Source organism: Ruditapes philippinarum, unplaced genomic scaffold (assembly GCF_026571515.1).
Source record: "Ruditapes philippinarum isolate M1 unplaced genomic scaffold, ASM2657151v2 ctg1030_1_1_1_1, whole genome shotgun sequence".
Lineage (NCBI taxonomy): Eukaryota > Metazoa > Mollusca > Bivalvia > Venerida > Veneridae > Ruditapes > Ruditapes philippinarum.
Window position 1 is genome coordinate 115,235 of NW_026864618.1, and position 22,302 is coordinate 137,536.

The following is a 22,302-nucleotide window of genomic DNA, read 5'->3' on the forward strand; positions in this document are numbered from 1 at the left end:
CTGTACCTCTGCTCTTGCATGTACAGAAGAAATCAGATCCTTGCGAAAGTGAACTAGAACTAGAACTGGTAAACTGCTTAACAGCCTGCCAAGGAACGATGCGGTGACTGAATTGTGCTCTGGTAAATTTAAATGTGGCTTGCTGTCTGACCCGGAGTGAAAACTACCAACACCACCACTGTGGTCCAAAACCTTTTTGCAGCGAATATTTTTATGTAAAGTGTGACCTGTATGTTATTTCAATTGGTTTTAGTTATTTTATGTTCAAACTGAGAAAGAAATCTAGTAAGTGATTGCAGAACAAAAATGACGAAGTTTAAGTTGATACAATGTATATCGTTCTGCAATGCAAGTCTTAAAAAGGTTTATAAATCGTTTGGTTCCGACTGGGACAAAGTTATCTTGTGTCCCAGGTTTCGACAAAAGCAAACCCTTTTCATGCCATCGAGAATACTTTTGCGATTTATTTCATATGAAGCTGATATTATAAAGATGGTAGGAAAACTTTATATGAAGCATTGAACATTGGGACAAAAACTTTTCGTTTGGTCTTAATATTTTATTATGTTCATTCGCCTAGTAGTCTAGCTGATTTATATCATAACAACATTTGTTTCAATTCGTTCCAATCTGTCAAGCCAATTATCATTATATTTCGAATGGAAAAAAAACAGCAACAACATTTTAATCGACCGACTTCAAGATTTGTTGATTTTAAATCTTCAAAACTTTGTTTATACTATCCTAGTCTAAAGATATACAAATGCTTGCGTAAATCACGTTTTATATTGTTGTTATTTCTTCACGAGAACATGAACAACCAATATTTCTTTTTGCTTCTTTGATGATATTTATACCACAGATAAACTGTAGTTAGTTTTTTTTACGTCACCAGAAAATTCAGAATTTCCTAATATAAGGATTCGATGATTGTCTAGGCATTTGTCAGCAACAATGGTCAACTTTTTTTCTCCGAGATCTACAGCCATTTATTTAACATCATTGGGAGAAGGTCACTTCATTTGAAGGAGGAAACCGTTTAGGAGCAATTGGAGCTATACCAACAAACTCTTAACTCAATTTCTTTTGAAGATTAAATGAATAATTCGTAGCAAGTTCTGTTAAATTATATCATATAATTATAAAATTTCCTATATATCTTTTAATGATTTTCCTTATTCTGTATAAGGCGTCTCTAGAACTATAAATAGGAGAAAACCTTCGGGTGAACCTTTCGCTGATTCAGCACTGGAAATGGTATGTTGGCACAATGTTGCATAATTTGATTTATCTCACTCATGCATAGCTTATCAACTAACTATAGAGGTACAATGTTAACAACTGTTGTCCGGATAACTTAATATTTGTTCCAGTATCGGGTACAGCATGCCGCTCTCGTATTTTTCATTTTTCAAATTGCAAACATCAAAAAAATGTTATTTAATTACATTTGTCAGGGACACCGCTTGCAAAGAGATGCGCAAGCAGGAAAAGGAGAAACGGAAAAAGGCACGTGAACTTAGAAAACTTCAAAGAGATGAAGAAAGACGAAGACGGAAAGAAAAACGTCAAGATATGAAGGAAAAGTCAAGAGCAATGAGACGAAAGAAGAGGAAAGAAAATTCTAAACACAAGCCAAGTCGCAAACATAAAAACAACGGTCATAACAACGGTCATAAGAAAGATGGGACAGAGAAGGAATTCTATAAAGCAATGACAGCTGATAAAAAAATGGTTAGAACAAAAAGAGCTGCAACTGCGCGCCCGGAAAGAATCTGGGATTACGGAGTCATTCCATATGAAATCGAGGCGAACTTCAGTGGTAAGGAACCTTTCCTTTAATCGGCTAAAGAATTATGGTATGTTAACTGTCTGTACATTGCTTAAACAAATTTGATGCTTTTTTTTAGATGCTTGATAACATGAATTGATTGTAGATGAAAGGTATGTTGTTTAAAATCCGTTAAATAGATGAATCATTGTATTCTCATGTGTAAATATTCGGCTTACTTCGTCAACCTTTTTTCGTACGTTTTCTTGCTGCTAGTAACCAAAATGTTTTATATATATTTATGATATGGCAAGTGTCGAGAAAAGTCAACGAGCTTAGATAGATGTGTAAGTCTCAGCTTTATTTTGGAAGTTTTCTTATAATAGATAGATCGGATTCTTCACTGGCATGTATGTACTTTATTTAAATGCAAATTTCCGTAAACAAGCGGACAATGTCGATAAACTCCCGTTTGCAATCGTTATTTTCTTAAAATGCCAGATTTCCGTGATATTGTAACAGCAATTTTCACTCACTCAATTAGAATATGTTTGTTACTAATAAATGGAGGCACCTTAATGAAGTTTAACCTTAGTCTGTCATTTATTTGTATTCATAAGTCATCAAATAATTCACACTTTATTTCTATAATTAACACAGACTTCAATATTTGTATACCTTTTTCATCAACGATTACATTTTTACAATAAAACAAGATCAATGGGTCTGATAATTGGATTACAAAAATTCTGTACGTCTTTGTTTGGCTTATAAATAGATGCCAGAGACATTCGTGCAATATTTGCACGTGCAGTTTCCACATTTGTGACTTTGCACGTCAGTTATGCACATTTCTGACTGCATTCCTATGGATTGGTAGACTAGATCAGAAGTTGATATTGCAGTGCTTAAAGGCGCATCACGATTGATCTAATAAATAGTTCCTCAATGTGTTAGTCTACCAGACTTTTTCTGAAATTTTAAAAGAAAATTAGTATGTCCCTTTGAAAGCCTGTTAGATACAATGAGCCATTTTTTTGCAATAATAATTACATTTCTTGTGCAGTGCAGTTTTTACTGATCTATGTATAGTTTAAAGCCGCATGCCTTTAGGTGAGCCAAAATATTTCCAAGGCATTCAAACTTTAGAAAAATGTACTAACTTAAAGATTTCAGAAAAGTAAGATTAAGAGATTCAAGATTCAAGTAATGTGCAATTAATGACTGATTTTGCAGTATTTATCACACTATTTCTACTGCGTTACTAACGCATAACTTTCCCTTTTTTGTTAATTAACGTGGATTGTAAGTGCATTCAACAAGTGTAAATTACTTACTTTGCTCATTTCACAATATTTTACTTTTTAATACATTTTCAGAATTTTCTCGACAAATAGCATGAATCTAGAGGCATTTTGCTTTAACTTATTAAACTAATAAACGTCGTGTCGTTCAGTCTTAACTCAATACAAAACAATGAAGTATTTGTTGATGATATTGAAAAAAAATATTTTTAAGAAAAATCAAAATTTACGTTCTTACATTTCCTAGCTAAATTAATTCAGTCAATAAGTTACAGATCTCAGCATATTTTTTATTATAAGTCTACAATTTGTCATTTTGTACATAACTAGTATTATTAGTATCGTCCCCCTTTGAGGTTTAGACTATTTTGTAAGAGTCAGCATTTTTTCTGCTTATGACATTTAATCAAGAATGAGAGAAAAACATGTTTTTTTCTGGTACATTAACCTTCAATTTTCTAAACAAACATATCTATGACAAAAATATCCATTTACATAACATCACAAGTACTGAAAAAAGAAAAATAATCATCATAATATTTGCTTATTGTGCTATTTACTAGTGGTAAGTAGCAGATAATGTCACGAATGGTCGGCAAAAATAGAATTAAAGTCAGTATTAAGTAAAAATACGGTCACAAATTATCGCATCAATGACTTGGCTGCAAATGAAGTGATGATGTGAATGCGCTATAAGTAATTCCTGGTGTTTTGTTGTTGTTGCTGCTGCTGTTGCTACTGCTGCTGTTGCTGCTGCTTCTACTGATGTTTTGGTTACTTGAGGAAATGATTTTAGGTCTTGGTTAAACAGAAACTATGGCAATTTGAATACACAATGATGTTTTTGGGTTTTTTCTGACTTGAGCGCTATTATATTTGCAAGGGTAAACATGACGCCATTAATATCTCAGCTAAGTTTCTAGCACATTATGTTACAGAAACGATTTTTCCCTTCTTTAGAAAGGGCAAACATCAGTTTTATAACGTTTGAAAATGGCTTAAAATAATGTTAGATACTTATCACCTAAAAGAATTAAGCGGTGCCGAATGTGAAATAATTTGTAATAAAAGTAGCAAAATGTTAACAAAGTAGAGAAAGTAGTGTTTTGACTGTCATACAAGCTACTAAATTACTATAACTTTACTAATTGCCAAAAAGCAACCGAAGCATAAGATGGTTAAGGTAATTGGTCAATGAGTAACCTTTTGAAACTAATAACAGTACACCAAAAATAAAAAGCTTTTGAGAAATAAAAGCAACAGCATTTCTATGGCATAATGGTCCTTGAACGGTCAGTGACATAATTTGTATTAAGATTTTATGAACATAGGTAACCTTCTAATAAACAATGGCTTAATAGTATTATCAAAAAGTTAAAAAATATATAATGTGCTAAAACAAGATGTCTTCATGCATTTTTTTCTGGTCAACAGGTGCACATAAGGCCTTGTTCAAACTGGCAATGCGACACTGGGAGAATTACACTTGTGTCACCTTTGTAGAACGTACACCGGAACATCAAAATTACATCGTGTTCACGGAACGCCCGTGTGGGTAAGCATATATAATTATCAGCATATTCGTGCTATATAAGAAATTAAACATAAACATACGATGTAATATTCTTTGATCAATTATATACATGTACACCTATTTTCAAGATAATATAATGATTAAGATATATTTGTAGATTTTTTACAAATTGTTAAGGTGTTCAAGATGCTTTTGGAATATATTTTTATAACATATAGTCTACTCATTATTTACTTGTTAATCAAACAGCGTTGCCACATATATTTCAAATTTTCAGGTGTTGCTCCTTCGTCGGTAAGAGGGGAAACGGCAATCAAGCTATCAGTATTGGTAAAAACTGTGATAAATTTGGTATTGTGGTGCACGAGCTTGGTCACGTGATTGGATTCTGGCACGAGCATACAAGACCCGACCGAGACGATCATGTGAAAATCATTTACAAAAATATAATGCCAGGTGAGTTGGCATAAAACAAAATTTTCGATAATTAATACTATGTTATTTGTTCAATTATAAATTTATCGATATCAAAGAAAACAATTTCAGTTGTGGTATTGCATACCATTTTGTTAGATTTAAAACAAAAGGAACGTTCGTTTTAAGCATTTTAAGCATAAACACGTCACATCTTATGCATGTGTGCATTTAAGAGGTAAATATAGTAAACATGAAAAATAAATCATGTTTTTACCACAAATTTTAACAAAATGGGATTTTTTGTTTGACTTTGAAATAAAAAACGTTCTTCCTTAATAACATAAAGCAGGACAAAAAAAGCTTAAGGTCTGAAACCAGGTACCACAAGAACATCATTACAAGTGTTTTGAAAGTCATGAAAAAAACATCATTATTTTACATCTTTGTTTAGTTACAAAGTAAATTACATGTATCTTCAAAAAAAAACAAAAAAACAGACGATAAAAAGTGGACCATCTGTCGGACATGGCATCTTTTTACGGTATACAGAAGTAGATATATCAATCATTGTACATATTTTACGTGTGATGTTTACGTTCAAATATGATGTATGTGTCTCCATTTGATACCACGTTCATAGTGCTGCCGACCAAATTAATTGAGTTGGTGCCTGAGAAGAAGAAATTAACCGGTCACTGTAAAATGCTGTAAAGAATACGTCTGCTGCTTTAAACAAAATGCATTAGGTTTGAGCGTATTAACGAGTTTCTGTATAAAGGAACGTAGACTTGCATAGAAACGTTGTTGGTTCGTAATTAATTTGACCAAATTACGCCACTGTTAAATTGTTTTTCAAGTACAATGATAAATCGATGATTATTAAAAAAGATGTCGATGCCTTGTATAAACCATTTGTTTTAATACAAACACAATGACACACTGCATGCAAAAAACTGAACATTTCAAACTTTCCATTTGAAAAGTCACAATTTTGATACCTAGATCTGACGTTGAGTCTGAAAGTACTTATTGATGTAAAATAGGAGGACGAATACTAAACCCTTTTTATGGATTTAGAGCACATTTTTGTCGTACATTTATATGAAGCAATCGTGAGCTAATTTTAAGAATAAAGATACTTTTTTGTAAGCTGGCTGGTTGACTTCCTCACATGAAAGAAGGTATCTAAATTGTTCCACATCTATTGTATGTCATTATGTGAAATAATTTCAAGTCTCTTTGTTCATAAAGTGACTCTAATGCACATCCCGATATAAGTATTTAATGACGGATAATATCAGATGATCTTCATTGAAAAAAAAACCCGTTGGACTAAATATTTTACTTAATAACCAAGTCACGGCAAAATTGGTGAACTAAATTTACTCGAGCACTCTGTTACGTTACATTATGCATCCCTATTTTCATATCTTTTGCATAATTTATGTCAATTCAAAGAACTATTTACATATTAGGTCGCGTTATCTGCTTTCGGTGCAAAATAAAACAAATTATTGTATATTTTATGTAGTTACATATCTAAAAACTAAGATAATTAAGTATTTTAGGTTAATTTAACGTGATGAGTGAAAATTGTCTGTTTATTAGCGGATATATGTGTAAATTTCCCTTTTTTAACGTGCAAATGAGTATTGCAAATTTCCACTTGGAGCGGGGCATGCCTAGTTTCTGTCCAGATTGTACGAAACGATTCCGTATATGACGAAAGCATTCCGCATGCGCAGTGTACTTAAACAAGAAATTGGTTTATTTTGCATAGAAAAACAATTCAGAAATTTTATTTTGCATTTGTATGAAGTAACTGCACTTTTTAGATGAAGTTAAAGTAATACATCTATCTGGCAAAAGTACGTAACGTATTAAGCGGATCAAGACATCATATTGGTGAAAATAATTCCCGCACTCTCCAAAGAGTGAGAAAATTATTTCTTTTTATGATATATAGATGCCAGTGGCCATCAAAAGGCGAAAAGTATGACGCTATGATTATTAACATCCTAAATAATTACTTAACACCGCTTTTATGTCTCGTAAAATGTGATGAGAATTCTTACAATCATTAGAAAATACAGACACCGGCTAACTAACCGTTAGAACGTTAGTATTATTGAATGAGAACTTCCAAAGGAATTATTACCATTCTTTTCTCTCCTTTCTTTTTTCGTCACATAAGACCTTTCCGCTTTTTCCGTCATGTGTACTTGCCGGGAATTGCAAACATAACTGCGGGTCTTTGTAGTTTATGATGAACTGTACTTGAGAATCATATTGCCTTTTGACATGTATATAGCCCCCTTCAATTAAGAGCAGGTGAAAATGTGACTCATAGTGAAATGAAGAATGAGTTTGTCTGAAAAAATTGCGGTGAAGATCAAAGACCATTACATATGATGATTTCCTTCCCGCATTTCATCGGTTTATATATCTATTTGAATTGTTTAACATTGTTTCAGGTCAGCAATATAATTTCAACAAATTAACGTCTCTGGAGGTGAACTCACTTGGAGAAACGTACGACTATGGCAGCATTATGCACTATGCACGGAACACGTTTGCACGTGCAACATACGTGGACACTATACTACCAAAGAAAAAACCAAATATAGAAGTACGACCGGAAATAGGTCAACGTGTGAGACTGAGTCCAGGTGATATAGCTCAGGCAAACAAATTATACAGATGTCCATGTAAGTAATTTTTAATTGTAAAATTAGGAAATCTTAAATGTTACCGAGTGATTTCCCCTTTTTAGAATTGTTTCTCACCACATCTGCCCCATTCCTCTCGTGAACCTCGTAGTTTTCCGTTTATACAAACAAATTATATATCTAACTCACCAAGCTAACTTTTTTCTCCAACTAAAACTGAATGTTACAAATACTCACTGAAACAATAAGAGGCTACTCGGGAACCAGAATAAGTCTAATTTAAGTAATTACAATTATCAGTCAGTGTTTCTTTACCGTTTGATAGGTAGTTGACAACAAAGCTGTTAACCAAGTAAAATCTAGCATTTTTATAAAATACATATAAAATACATATTAATATAATAAGACATGTATATAGGCCTAATAAGTCTTAAAATTTATCTTTGATACCAATCGGTTGTACATGCCAAACGTTTAATCACCTAGAATAATGTCATTCGATATACTTTACCGAATATGTCCGGAGTTTTACGGAAAGGGCCGAAATACTGAAAACTATACTCATCTTACATGATACACGTGCAAATTAGAAGCTGTAAAGAGTGCATACGTCATTCATTGATTGCTATGCTCAGTAACAGGTAACTCATGTATGTGTTCTTCAAGTGCGCGATATTTGTGGAGTTAATTAACATTTCAAAACAGAAAATGATTGTCGTAAACAAATCAGGCAATTGTACCGCAAAACCCGTGCCAAACCTTTTATACGCGTTTATACGTAAATTCTTCATAGATCAACATACCCCGAGCGCCGACGAAGCGTTTTTACAGACTTAATGACATGGGAGGGTTGTGAAATACATCACTGAAATCATAAAACATCATATTTGATAATTTCTATATAACATCCTTGATGCATTTGGCAGAAATAAACCGAACAATTTTACCAACAGAGAGTGTGAAAAAAAAGATTATTAAGTCATCTTTGCATTAAACAAGTGTTCCTTATCATTTCGGGAAGCAAAGAAAAGGTCATACCGTCATGGGCGTGTATTTCTTCATGTATTGCGCAAACTCAGACACTTCCAAATCTTTATAACATGTGGTTATCCATATGTTAAGAGCCATCTATATAATAGATCAAGAAGAGACTAAATATCAGTATCTTAATTTCCTCATTTGGTTTATTAATATAGTATGACTTGATTCTAGCAATTATTTGTCAACAAAGATCATTTCTAAGGTCTGTACAGACGAGTTTGACTATCACCGCATTTCTATATTGTTCTACTTAACATGTTGATGTTCAGTGAAAATTTGAAAGTATTTATCATAAGAAAAGAACATTGAACGTGATCACCAAGGTGTATTACCAACTTATTAGATTCTCGTTATGGGCAGGGCAATGTTTCTTTGCAAAAATTCCTATATGAATAGATAAATTCAACTTACGAATACACGTGTTACCCAATTTTCCCGCCGCTTAATCGCTCGAAATTCGATAATTATTCTCCTCCATCTTATATAACATCACCTTGTATATACTGCGAAAATCTTATAATAATGTTTACTAAGCTTTAATGTCTTCCTCACTCATAAAACATGTAAGACACTTGTTCTCTTAAATTTTGTTGCACAAAAACATTAAAATCGTAAATGTCTGGTTTTGAAGACATAACAAATAATTGAATCGATTTCTTAGTCCTTCGGGATCAAAGAGTCCATTCTACATTGTTTATGCTTTCCTTCAGATTAAAGAACTTCGGTTAACATGATGTTGTAAGAAATTTTAATAGCATCTAATTTTAAGACGAAAGCAGTTAATGAATGATTATCGGATTACAAGTTAAATATAAACCTGTACACTTAAAACGGTTTCTATAATTTTTTTTATAAAGCAACAACGGCACACTAATGGCCATACTTATTGCGACTCTCCAGCTTTAAATGTTGAAATCTGCTTAAGCCGGTGCTAGGGGGCATGGACGGTAGCTTGCACCTTCACGTACAGTCCATGAACAGGCTCAATCAAAATGAACCTTTAACATTTTTAATTTTGTCGTTTTTGGCGTTGTTTAGGGATTCCGTTTTTCTCTTTTACTGCTGGAGGAAAACCACGTTAGCCTTCCGTGCATTATTGTAGACACAAGTCGGGACGCGAACTTCCCTGAGCTAGCTAGATACATGTATACTAAGATAAAGTACTGCGTAAATGTAATTAATATATCTTGATGAAACTTAATCAAGAAAAATTTTGACAATTGCAAATTAACTTTCAATTATATACAAAAGTAGAAATAGACGTAACTATGAGATATATCTAAACATTACAGCATGCGGACGAACCCTTCAAGACTCGATTGGTCAATTTTCCCACGCACCAACACCAGAAAAGGAGGAATTGTGCCAATGGAGAATCTCGGCGACGCATGGAGAGAAAATTGTTCTAAATATAACTGCCCTTGACATAGCAGTGACTGGTCGTCATACTGATAGTTCTAGTCGCCATGTAGAAGGTGAACAATGTGACACAGACTACCTCGAGATAAGGGACGGACATTACGTCATGTCAAAACTCATTGGTAAGCTAGGCAGACGACTGCAACATATAATTGTTTTCGACAATTTTAACTGAAAGAGTCACATCTCTTAATTTCGTTGACTCTTTGACTCCGTAAGATGAAATTTTAATTTGAACAGAACTAGCTTTTGTTATGCGGTGAGTTCAAAACACTGAATAGTTTCTTTTTGTTTTTCATGTGTTTAACATTGTATTGAAATGTTCATTACCTAAGTCAAAAAGTAGCTCATTTTACTGTAGAACAATTCAAAGACGCAATTTGCAGCTTAATAAATTAACGAACGCTTGAAATAAACAAGATCAGATATATTTTCCTATAGATCGGGACAGGGAGTCTCGTCGTCTGCTATTATAATTGAATTTGAAATGTATTATTTGATATTTTATCTCTATCTAATTTAATTTTCAGGACGTTTTTGCGGAGATAAACTTCCAGGCACTTTGATCTCAACAGACAGTCGGATGTGGGTGGAGTTTAGGACAAGTACAGGCTCCGGAAAGGGGTTTGAGGCTAAATATGAAGGTATATTTATAATTAGATATATGATGTGATACTTCTAGAAATAAAGATATTATAATTGACTTTATGTAAAATCTTATCGTAAAAATTTAGCTTTCGGTAGTTACGTGATATTCTTAAAAATATAATAGATCTACATGAAGTTAATATTGAACTTACATGAATTTTCCCCTTACATTGTTGTTTAAATATTACAATAATATTGACATATTTTGAAATAATATTGACTACAATTTTGAAATATTATTGACTACAATTTTGAAAATGTTTAAATGACAATTTCAAGATAATTATTTATGTTGTTTTAATGCATGGGTTAATAACCAGAATTAATTTATTTCAGCTATATGTGGCGGTGAAATACACAAAGAGCAAGGTCAGCTGACAAGTCCAAACTACCCGGATGATTACAAACCAAACAAAGAATGTGTCTGGAAAATAACCGTTCCAGAAGACTTTTCTGTTGCCGTTAAATTCCAGTCATTTGAGGTATGTTAGATTCCAATCGTTTGAGGTAGGTCAAACTACAGTCATTTGAGGTAGGTTAAATTACAGTCATTTGAGGTAGGTTAAATTACAGTCATTTGAGGTAGGTTAAATTACAGTCATTTGAGGTAGGTTAAATTACAGTCATTTGAGGTAGGATAAATTACAGTCATTTGAGGTAGGTTTAATTGTATAAATTTGGGGTAGGTTAAATAATATTCAGTTTACATAGGTTAAGCTACACTTTCTGAGGTAGGTTGAATTATATTCATTTGAGATAGGTTTAATTACAGTAATTTGGGGTAGGTTAAATTACATGTTCAGTCATTTAAGATAGGTTAATTTACAGTAATTTGATGTAGGTTAAATAAAATGTACAGTTATCTGAGGTAAGTTAAGTTTAAGTCATTTCATGTGCATTAAAATTTTAGCCATTTAAGATACGTGCCTGATTTATGTATTCGTATTCGTCGGCTGTATAAAATGTGTACTAAGACTCTGTGAAGAGAACTGCAAAAGGTTGTCTTTGTGGACAAGAAGTCTCTCTATATCTGTATATTGTTGCGAAAATATGAACTTGAATTAGATTAATAAATAATGTAGATGGTCTTTTGCATAGGTAAATCTTTTTAAATATCAAAGTAAAACCTCTTTTCTGTCAGAGAAAATGTATGGAAATAACTGAGAATTTAGAATTATTTGTGTTCAACCTATCCGTTATTGACCTGAAAAAAGTTATTATCCTATTTTCCTGAATTCAAAATTTGTGTTTGTATAAGTTCGGATATAACAGAGCGGGACCGAGGATGTATCATTTATTGAAATTTTTCGCAGCCATACTTACTATATCGAATTATTCTTTAAGCTTTTCTGCATATTTGAAAACTTAAAGTTTTGTAAATTTTATATATCTATGATTCCGACGAATAGATCGTCCCACACGTATATCAATGTATCAATAATTTGATCAAATTCTTGTTTTCGTTGCTTTTGGAAAATATTATTTTACCGCATATCAATCAATCCTTATTTTATTTTTTTTAAAAGTTTGACACTTTAAATCCGTCAATTTTTTTTCGTTATTCTAAGATGTTTTGAGTGATTAAAGGCATTTGTATCTATCTAATGCATCGCGAATTGCACGTGAATTGCACGTGCATGTCGTATCACATTCCTCTGTTTAAAGTTTGTAAAAACGTAGGGAATCTTGAATCGAACAAAAATACATCAATTTTGATGATTATTTAGTTTGGCGTACCGAACGGATAGCGTTTTTCATTACATGTTTTATTACCTATTAACTTGAATCTGGTCTGCAAATCTTGAGCGTTATCGCGAGCATCAAGCCGTGCCAGACATTTCACCACGGCGATTCAATGTTGAACACCGGTTATATACCACGAAGATCTAATTCTTTGTAAATCTAATTTTAAGAAACAAACTTTGCAACCGTAACAAAGATACGAATCTAGGCAAAAAACCGTTCATTTCTGGAAAGATATCTTTTATACACCGCATTATTATTGCTTTGCACTTTCATTGATCAGTAAAATGCTGAGGTGGAGGTTTGCCACGACCATATCTGTTTGGGAAATGAAATAAATAAGATAATTAGTGTGTGAAGATAGCCAATAGATTGTATAGGGTTTACGTCATTATTTTGCCATTAAGCAATATAATGACAAATTATCTAAACTGATAGCGAAAGCCTTTTTCAGAAACTCCCAAATTTATTGAATAAATCAAGTTATCATTAAATCTCGTAATGTTCAGCTGATATCTCGTTTAAAGGTGTAGACGCTTTGTTTGCACTTTTCATTTAATGAGCGTTTGATTAATTTTGATATGACACTTATATCGTTTACTTATTCTTTATTCTACTATCATATGTTTATTCTTTATTCTACTAACACATGTTTATTCTTTATTCTACTATCATATGCATATTATTCATTCCACTCACAAGATATTTTGGATGTCAAAGGAATAAAATAACTCTTCTGAGTATAGACATTAATAAAATCGAATAAATCATTATTCTTTACATAGAAATACTTCAGCAAAGTCATGGGACTGAAAATGTTTCCTAAAATTACTTTTACAGATCGAGAATCACGACAATTGTGTTTATGATTACCTCGAGATACGAGACGGCCACGAGGACACGTCGCCAGTCATTGGAAAATATTGTGGATATAAAATCCCAGAGGATATCAAGTCGATGAGTAACAAATTATATGTGAAGTTTGTGTCCGATGGGTCTGTACAGAAGGCTGGTTTTGCTGCCAGCTTCGTCAAGGGTAAATATAGATTATATTTAGATGTAAATGATTGTTTAAAGAGTTCTCTTTGTAAAGCACTTTGTACTCGATTTGTGTACCCATTAATTAGTAGTTTGACTAAGTTTTTTTTCAATTTTATCTTATAATAATAAAATAATTATAATAATAATAATTATAATAATAATAATTATAATAATAATAATAATTGTCGTCGTCGTCGTCATCATCATCATCATCATCATCACTATTATTATTATAAACGCTTATATATACGATCATAAATATTGATACATACAATGTGTTCATATCTTTTTAAAATAATCATATTATTAAATATTTTTGACATCTGCAATAATCAAGTGGAGTATAACAAAATGAATACTTTGTAAATAAAAAAAAACATTACAAATTCGAAAAAAACGACAGAAAACAAAAAGTACCATGATTACGCAAATTGCATTCTGGGAAAGCAATCTCTGGCTGTCATTCAGCACATTTAGAAACATCTGCGAAATATTTCAAGAATATCTTTATTTTATTTACTTCTTACCGATTGATATCTCTTTATAAAGCTTTTATTTTCATCTGATTTCTACGCACTAACAGGGCGAGTGTTACATTTATTGCCAAGTTAATGACATTAATGATTAAAAACAATCCTGCCACAAATGTTTGAAACGGAAATCGTATATGTTGCCTTACCACAATGAACAAAATAAACTGTTTTATTTTTACTTTTACCATATATTCGAAAAGAATGCATTTCTACTGTATAATTATACAAAAAGTTAAACGCCACCTATCATCTTGCGAGCCAAATAATGTGGGGTCGACTGAAATGGTGGCCATCTTTTTCTACAGACTGAGTGAAACATTTAGCACTGCCCGCGTTTTCGTATGAATTTTGTCAGCCATTTACTTAATATATTAACTAATGTTTCCATTCATAATTTCAGAATATGACGAATGTGCAACCAACAAACACGGATGTGACCATGAATGTGTCAATACACTGGGAAGTTTCAAATGTGAATGTAGAATCGGATATGAGCTTCATTCGGATGGAAAGAAATGTGAAGGTAAATGATAATCAAAGTTCTAAGGAATAGTTTATAACATATAACAGACATGGAAACAGCTTTGATGCTTTGATTAAAGTGTAGGGATATATATTCAATCATGAAATAAGTTCAGATCGTACGTTTCTGATATCCCCTTCAATGACTAAAAATAGAAACAGATCCTATTTCTGAAACGCGAAAGCGGTCACTGATTGGCTTATTGAAAGGTCACGAGAATGTGACCTCCATTCGGTCACTGTCAGATCCTTTAGCTTCGCGTTTTTTAGGAGCTTATTTCAATCGGAATGGGATAGATGTGTGACAGTTTCTAAGTATTTATAATAGTATAAGTACAAGAATGTAAGGAATCAGAGAAAATGTTATGTACAGATTTATCGAGGAAAGTAATTTGTATTTCCCAAAGGTTTCTTTTTAGATGGTTAAAGTCATTTACATGTGGACATACAATTCGCTAAGCTTTATATTTATAAATGTTGACGTAGGAAAAACTAAAAACTAACTGTTGGATATAATGTTAACATATCAAACGAAAATATGATGCCTCTTAGGACTGTTTTTAATTGTTGTTTTTCTGTTGTGTTTGTTTTGTTTTGTTTTTGGTGTTTTTTGTATGGAAGAGAAGCACCAAAATCGTTATCCACAAGAGTTCTCTGCAAACAATCTTGCCATTTTGTCTCCCGTGTGTCTCAAAATAACTTTATAGTCAAATGAATTTTGATTAAACTCTTACAATAATACTTTTTCAATCATGTTTTGTTTGCTCAATTAATTTTATTACAACGATTAAGTGGCAATTATCAAGCAATTATCAAGCAATTATCAAGCGTGTATTCAAGATACTGCTGTTAACAATGTATGCTGCCATATTCTTCTTTTTTCAGATGCTTGCGGTGGATACATTGACAACACAAATGGTACAGTACAAAGTCCGTCCTTCCCGGAACTTTATCCGCCCAACAAGAACTGTGTATGGCAAATAGAAGCACCCGAACAATATAGAATAACACTTAATTTCTCTCATTTTGATCTCGAAGGAAATAACGTTAGTATAAATGTAAGTCGTCACGTTAAAGGGGGCCATCATGTCGATTGATGTCCGGAAATGACGTCAAAAGTAGAAAATCCTTTCTTGTATTAGTGACTCGTCTGCTTTGTTGCTTATATGCTGAATGAACGCAGGACAAAGACGCATGTAAAGTAATCTAAAATAATACATACATGTAAATATAATATATTTTCTGTATCAAATCTAAATTTATCACAGAAAGTCAAGCGGTCCCTTTTTAACGTGATGACTCATGATCTTTCTTTTTTCGTTTTTTTTGTGTGATAATATTTGTGTCTTTATCTTATACAATTTATCAGTAACATTTCATTCTTTTATTGATATAAATTCTTGAAGAATATAAAAAAATATCATATTTTCTGTTTTATGGTAAGAGATTTTATTTTACCTTACTCAGTACAAAACGGACTCGTTTACGGACTTGATAAGCCTATGCGCAATGCTTGCAAATTGCTTAAAGTAAAATCAGAGTTAGTTTGTGCAGCATGCAAAATTGGTAGTCTGTATTTTAGCTGTAAAAAATGCATTTTGCTTGGTGGAACTGATTGTTGTCATGTCATGGCTTTTTGGTTATCAAGAATATAAAAAAACAAGTTTTATGCTTTTTTCTGTAAATAAAAAATACTATAAATTGCTAATACTTGTCTAGAATGTGTGCATTAATGTTTGAAGTTTCATGCAATGTTACTTTTTTATGTTGTTTAATAGCAAAATTGTGAGTACGATAACGTGAAGATAACAAGTGGTACCGGGCCTGAATCTGTGATTAACGGAATGTATTGTGGGTCCACACTACCCATGCCGATAACATCGGAGAGTAACACACTAACTATAGAATTCAACTCGGACAACTCCGTACAAAAAACTGGCTTTCTGGCTTCTTTCTTCACAGGTAAGACACTGAAAAATGTTTTGTTTTCGGGGCATTTTTTGTTTTTATTTTTACTTAATAACTTTTAATAATGAAGGAAAAATCGTAATTCGTTAAAACGTGTGTGCAAATTTGTGTTACACTCTGACATACTTTTTATATATTGCTGCAATATATAATGCTAGTTTACTCAAATGTTACACGGCCAAAACAGTTTGAGGAAGATTGAACGAAAATGAATTCGAGGAAGACATGTGTTCGATCTGATGATTATAAGAAAAGTAAAGAATGATTGTTATTTTACATAGATTTTTTATAAATGATAAACCTTGTTAGTCTTACGAGAATTAACGATACTAAATTGTGTTTTTATTTGTTACTTTTAAGACAAGGACGAGTGCGCAGTGAACAATGGCGGTTGTCAGCATATATGCAAGAATACTGTAGGTAGTTACGAATGTGCCTGTCATAATGGATTTACCCTTCATGAAAATAAACATGACTGCAAAGAAGGTGAGTGTTGATTAAAATACCTTCGATATCATATTTAGATTGTTTTAGACTTAACAATTTCCTTGCCATGGCCCCATAAATGAGCAAAATTTAAGAGCAGGCTGATTTGGTAAGAACTGTTGAGTTAGAAAGAAACTTTAATATGAATAAATGAAATTGCGACTTCGTTAGTCTCTTATATTAACAAATGTTGATAGTTTTGAGTGATTCAGTCAGTGTGATTGATTTTTCATTATAAACCTTATTTATAGGTGATAGTATGTTTTAGCTAAATTTAATAAAAACATAAAGTTAAAAGAACTTACAAAATGATTTACATTCCCTGGGTATTGTATGATAAATTACTTACCAAAATAATCAGTTTTGTTGAATTAGTATTATAAGTTTTATGGAGTTCTTTTCTATCTTGTCAAATATTACATAATTTTCTATTTCAGGTGGTTGTCAGCATGAAATTACAGCGCCCTCTGGTGAAATCAGTAGTCCCAATTGGCCAGAGTTTTACCCCAGCCGTAAAGACTGTGTCTGGCATTTCTCCACAGTAAATGGACATAGAATCAAAATAATATTCGAAAATTTTGAGCTCGAACAGCATCAGGAGTGTACATACGACCATATTGAAGTTTTCGACGGAAATAGCAACTACGCGACGAGTCTTGGACGATTCTGCGGCGCTAAAATTCCACATCAGGTTATATCAACCGGAAATGAACTATATATAGTATTCTATTCGGATGCCTCTGTACAACGAAAGGGATTCCATGCTACACACACTACAAGTATGTATTTAGGTCTCTTATATTCAAGAATATAAAACTGTACAAATTATTCATATTCTTAAATATAGCTTGCAAAAACGACACAAGTATTGCTGTCTTGTCTAAGTATACTTCTCAGTAAATTCAATCCACGCCAATCATACACAAATAGTTCATCATGAATTTACAATTCAAGTATTTCTAAAAAGAAAACTTGACAAAGTGTTCTCTCAACCTGAATATTCCATCTATCGTTTAGTATTGAGTTACTATTGTTATGTAATAAGTCAATTGCTATTACATGTATTTGGAATCATGTCTTTTAATATCAAAAACGGTTGGATAATTCGTATTTATTGTAAAAAAATATTTTTAAGCAGGAAATTCCATATACATAACTGTTTATTTGCAGTGTGTGGTGGTAAATTAGAGGCGACAGACCGACAAAATCAGTTGTTCTCTCATGCCCGTTATGGCGACCAGAATTATGACAACAAACTGGAATGTGATTGGATAATTGAAGCAAGAGATGGTTACAAAATTGACTTTTATTTTAACGCGTTTGAAATAGAAGATGAAACAGATTGCGGGTAAGTAAGATTTGTAAATAATGCTTGAAGTGAAGAAAATAAAAAACGAACATCGTTTGTCTATTAAATAGACAAAGGAAAGTATAAGGAAAAATACTAGATGTTGCAAACCAATTTTCAGTAGAAACAAGACAATTGAAACAGCACTTCATGTTAATCAAAGGCTTATTAATCATCAAAAATGTGTTTCTTTTATTTCTCAAAAGCTCTATTTATTTTTTGGTGTTTTCCAAAAAGTTATTTATTGGAAATGAAGCTGAGCAATCTTCTTCCTTTTTTGCAATTATTATAGTTAGAGTTATAAGTAATGTGTATGTAAGTTTGAATATAGAAATCAACTCCAGTTTCAATTTAAAAATGTAATTATTTTATTTGAAAAATATACAACGTTTCGACTCAAAAGTCTTCATCAGGTCTGAACTAAGAAGTATTGTGTATGTAATTTAAAGTACCACTTTATTTACATTTTGCTTCCTTTACGACAAATTATGTCACATTCAGCACTATTTTCTTCAGGATATAAACAACTCGCATGTTCTATATCTATCATTACAGAATTATAAAACACATATACCCTTTCTACAAAACGAGGAAAAAATATTCCTTTCTCAAGCTTAATGTATCTTTAAGGCTTAACATTATTTTCCACACACAAAAAGAAATGCATGATTTTGATCCGGGGACCTTGAGTGACCCTTGAAATGCGATATCATTTGAGTACAAGTACTTATTTTTGTATACCGATATATTCATTCAATTTATACCCTTAGTGCTTAATTCAATTCTATATATTTCAAATGGTCCTTAGAAAAGAAACAAGTCTTTAACGTACAGTTAACATTTTAACTTTTTTATCTTATTTTCAGATATGACAATGTAGAAGTGTTTGACGGTCAGTTTGATACAGACACGCTGATTGGCCGATACTGCGGCAGCACTGTAAGTATGGTCAGGTTAAAATATGCTGAATAGTTGGGGGATGGGGAATCGGTGGTGTTTGTCATCTGTTACGTATAATGCCTTTGTTGTAAATTTGTCGTCTGTACAAATGGTCAATTTCACCTTGAAAAAGTAAGGGGGGGGAATACACAGTTTTCAAGGCTTCTCGGCAAACGGCTGACTGTGTCACAATCAAAACCTAACACACAAGTATGTAATCATACACCTAAAATAAATGCATTTCATAATTAACATATACATGTGTATCTCACAGCAAACAATTAAAAATACATGTCCACCTTCTAGTTTTCTGGCACATAGCCCTGCGTATTTCATTGTTTTGGTCGCGAAAATCAACGACAAAAAAGAGTGGATTATCCCTATTCGCAAACTAACAAAAATATATTAACGTCCCAAAATTAAATCACAAGCTAAAATATTGTGTTTCTTCCTAATGCACTATCTGGAAATAACATCCACACGGGGGCACATGCAATTAGCTTTTGCACTATTTTAAATCTTCTGAATATCCTTTAAATTGAAGAGCTGATTCACCGGCTAGCTCAAAAAGCCACACATTCGCATCCGACAGGTACTCTCTAAAAATGCAATGGTCAACGCCACTAAATTCAATTGAATTACTAAACAACTGAAACACAATGATAGTCACTGAAACTTGAAATAAAGTAACTTTAAATATTTATAACCTCAAATATCCACTTCAATTTCAAAACTGTCTCTTATTTGTAAATTTGAAACTAAAGGAGCGAAACTGTGTACTGCCTCAAAGAAAAGACAATTTTTTTCTAGATTTTAAACTAAATGAATGAAAATAAAAGAATGCCATAGTATATTGCTTTCAAAAGTGTGGTTCATAAAGCTTTCTTTTGTTATATTTGAAGATACACAAGTTTACTTACCAAAGCTTTTAAAGTTTATGTAATCGGTTAAAGCGTCAATAATATTTTGTTTACTTTTCTAAATCACTCGTGTTTTTTTTTTAATTGCAGCTACCTCCAGAAATTTCTTCCACTGGACAATTTTTATTGGTCAGATTCCGATCTGACGACACTATCAATTGGAAAGGTTTCTCTGCCGTCTATTTAGAGGGTGGTCGAGCTTATCAACACAACAATAATGTAAAAGCTGTCCCGTTGCCGTTCCAAACCTAAACGGGGAGACGTGACTTTTCTGAACGAAGAAATATTTTTTTTAAACTAGAAGCAGACGACGAGTGTTCTTCGCTTCAATCAAGTGGACCGGAAGTACAGCGCGTGAATCCCACTAATTGCAGACGACTGGCGCGTGCTTTGAGAAATAAACCGTGGATGTTTGTGAACATATTTGTGTAGTCATGTAATTATTATTGTTTAAAACAATGAGTGGTTAACGGATGGTTGTGTATATTTATTTATTTTTTAGAAAAATTGTATCGACAGAATGTGGTGAATGATCACAAAGCTGGTCGAAGTTGTTGTTAGTGAAAAAACGTGTAAAGAAAATCGATTTTGTGTAGAAGAATGTAGAAATTGCCATTTTGATTTGTGTATGCGTGCGGTTACTTCATAAGAATGTTAAGTTTTAACTTTTATACAAAACTTTCTTTTTTACAACTGATATGAATTTCTGCGATAACAAAAAAAATATTTCATGGCATAAAATTAGTTTCAGTAAATTTATTTAAATAAGGTAGACCATGGATAGTGGGCACTATATGGAACTGTAAAATTGACAACATAGGACAGTTATATGTCTTCAAGGTCACCTGTATGCAAAATTTAAATAAAATTTACCGTGTGGTTAATGAGTTATGGATATATTTCTGAACTAAAACTTTGCCATTAGAAGGGCTTATTTTCAGAAATGAGGAAACTCTAAATAATCTATAATATCATCATTATGAAAAATGTTTTCCTATTGCTCATTGTTAAGAAACAAATAATAACATTCAGGTAACAAATGGCATGAGCAAAATGTTTGTTTCTAAACAAAATGTTTTCATATATATATAAATGTTACCCTACCCAACCCGATTTAAACACTAATTTGAGCATTTCCCTATACAAAAAGACTTATTCAAAATGTCCCTAAAATTTACCACAATGAGGGGCTGTTTCAAAGTTTTCATAAATTTGTTTAAAGGTATATTGGTTAATCAGGCGAAATATAAAATACTTTTACCTTGTAGTTTTTATTTTATTGAACTTTGAAAATATCTGGTATCATATTTGCTTTAAATTTTAGCATTATTTAGCAAATAAATACCTACAATAATCATATAATTTAAATCAAACACCTTTTTCTTCCATAAGGTATCTGAGAGATACATAAATAATGTTAAAAAGAAAAAAAGAAAGAAAGAAAAAGTTGCCCCCTCTGCGGTTAGAACCCACGCCCCTCAATTTCAATATAGTTGACAAGTGATTCTAGCCTATTTGAATACTCTTCAAAGTGGAGGTAATGCATTACCCATGGTCTACAAACTAATATAAATAACTAGACTTATAAATATGTATATAGTATACATTATATATTATACTTTTCAAACAATTTCCGTGCAAATCAAAACAGCAAGCACTCATTTTGCATTTCGAATTCTACCCATCCAAATTAGTTATATAATGTGAATGCTATACCATATTATCTATTTTCATTGTATTGAATTAAACGATGCAGGTTTACAGTTTATTGTTATAGTTTTTAAGTATTATGTAATGATCTACCTATTAACATAAATAAAAAAATAAAGTTAAATGTTGTTTGAATGTTGTTGTGTTAAATGAAATTGTTTTACTAAAATCCTTCCCCACAACATTTCCCGGAAATTTATCATGGTTATGGAACTATGGACACCGGATGAAGCTATGCTATTTACAAGCCCTTTACTATTGCATTTGCGGTATTCTTTCTTTTGTTGGA

At 32.2% G+C, this 22,302-nt stretch overlaps 1 protein-coding gene across 7 annotated transcripts in view; it reads left to right on the top strand.

Annotated features, from left to right (window-relative positions):
• LOC132726272 (tolloid-like protein 1) overlaps nucleotides 1-22,142 on the top strand; it is an 86,567-nt gene extending 64,425 nt beyond the window's left edge. For 5 of the 7 annotated variants that reach the window (XM_060711563.1, XM_060711568.1, XM_060711565.1 and 2 more), the window contains exons 3-18: nucleotides 1,458-1,822; nucleotides 4,510-4,630; nucleotides 4,887-5,065; nucleotides 7,501-7,734; nucleotides 10,029-10,277; nucleotides 10,686-10,799; nucleotides 11,140-11,285; nucleotides 13,387-13,582; nucleotides 14,521-14,643; nucleotides 15,528-15,700; nucleotides 16,421-16,604; nucleotides 16,971-17,096; nucleotides 17,534-17,875; nucleotides 18,267-18,444; nucleotides 19,311-19,383; nucleotides 20,394-22,142. In XM_060711563.1, the coding sequence (XP_060567546.1) occupies nucleotides 1,458-1,822; nucleotides 4,510-4,630; nucleotides 4,887-5,065; nucleotides 7,501-7,734; nucleotides 10,029-10,277; nucleotides 10,686-10,799; nucleotides 11,140-11,285; nucleotides 13,387-13,582; nucleotides 14,521-14,643; nucleotides 15,528-15,700; nucleotides 16,421-16,604; nucleotides 16,971-17,096; nucleotides 17,534-17,875; nucleotides 18,267-18,444; nucleotides 19,311-19,383; nucleotides 20,394-20,555 (2,965 nt within the window). In that variant the 3' untranslated portion in view covers nucleotides 20,556-22,142. The remainder of the gene's footprint in view (nucleotides 1-1,457; nucleotides 1,823-4,509; nucleotides 4,631-4,886; nucleotides 5,066-7,500; nucleotides 7,735-10,028; nucleotides 10,278-10,685; nucleotides 10,800-11,139; nucleotides 11,286-13,386; nucleotides 13,583-14,520; nucleotides 14,644-15,527; nucleotides 15,701-16,420; nucleotides 16,605-16,970; nucleotides 17,097-17,533; nucleotides 17,876-18,266; nucleotides 18,445-19,310; nucleotides 19,384-20,393) is intronic. The other 2 variants (XM_060711564.1, XM_060711569.1) reach the window with 1 other exon arrangement.
• The last annotated feature ends 160 nt before the right edge of the window (nucleotides 22,143-22,302 follow it).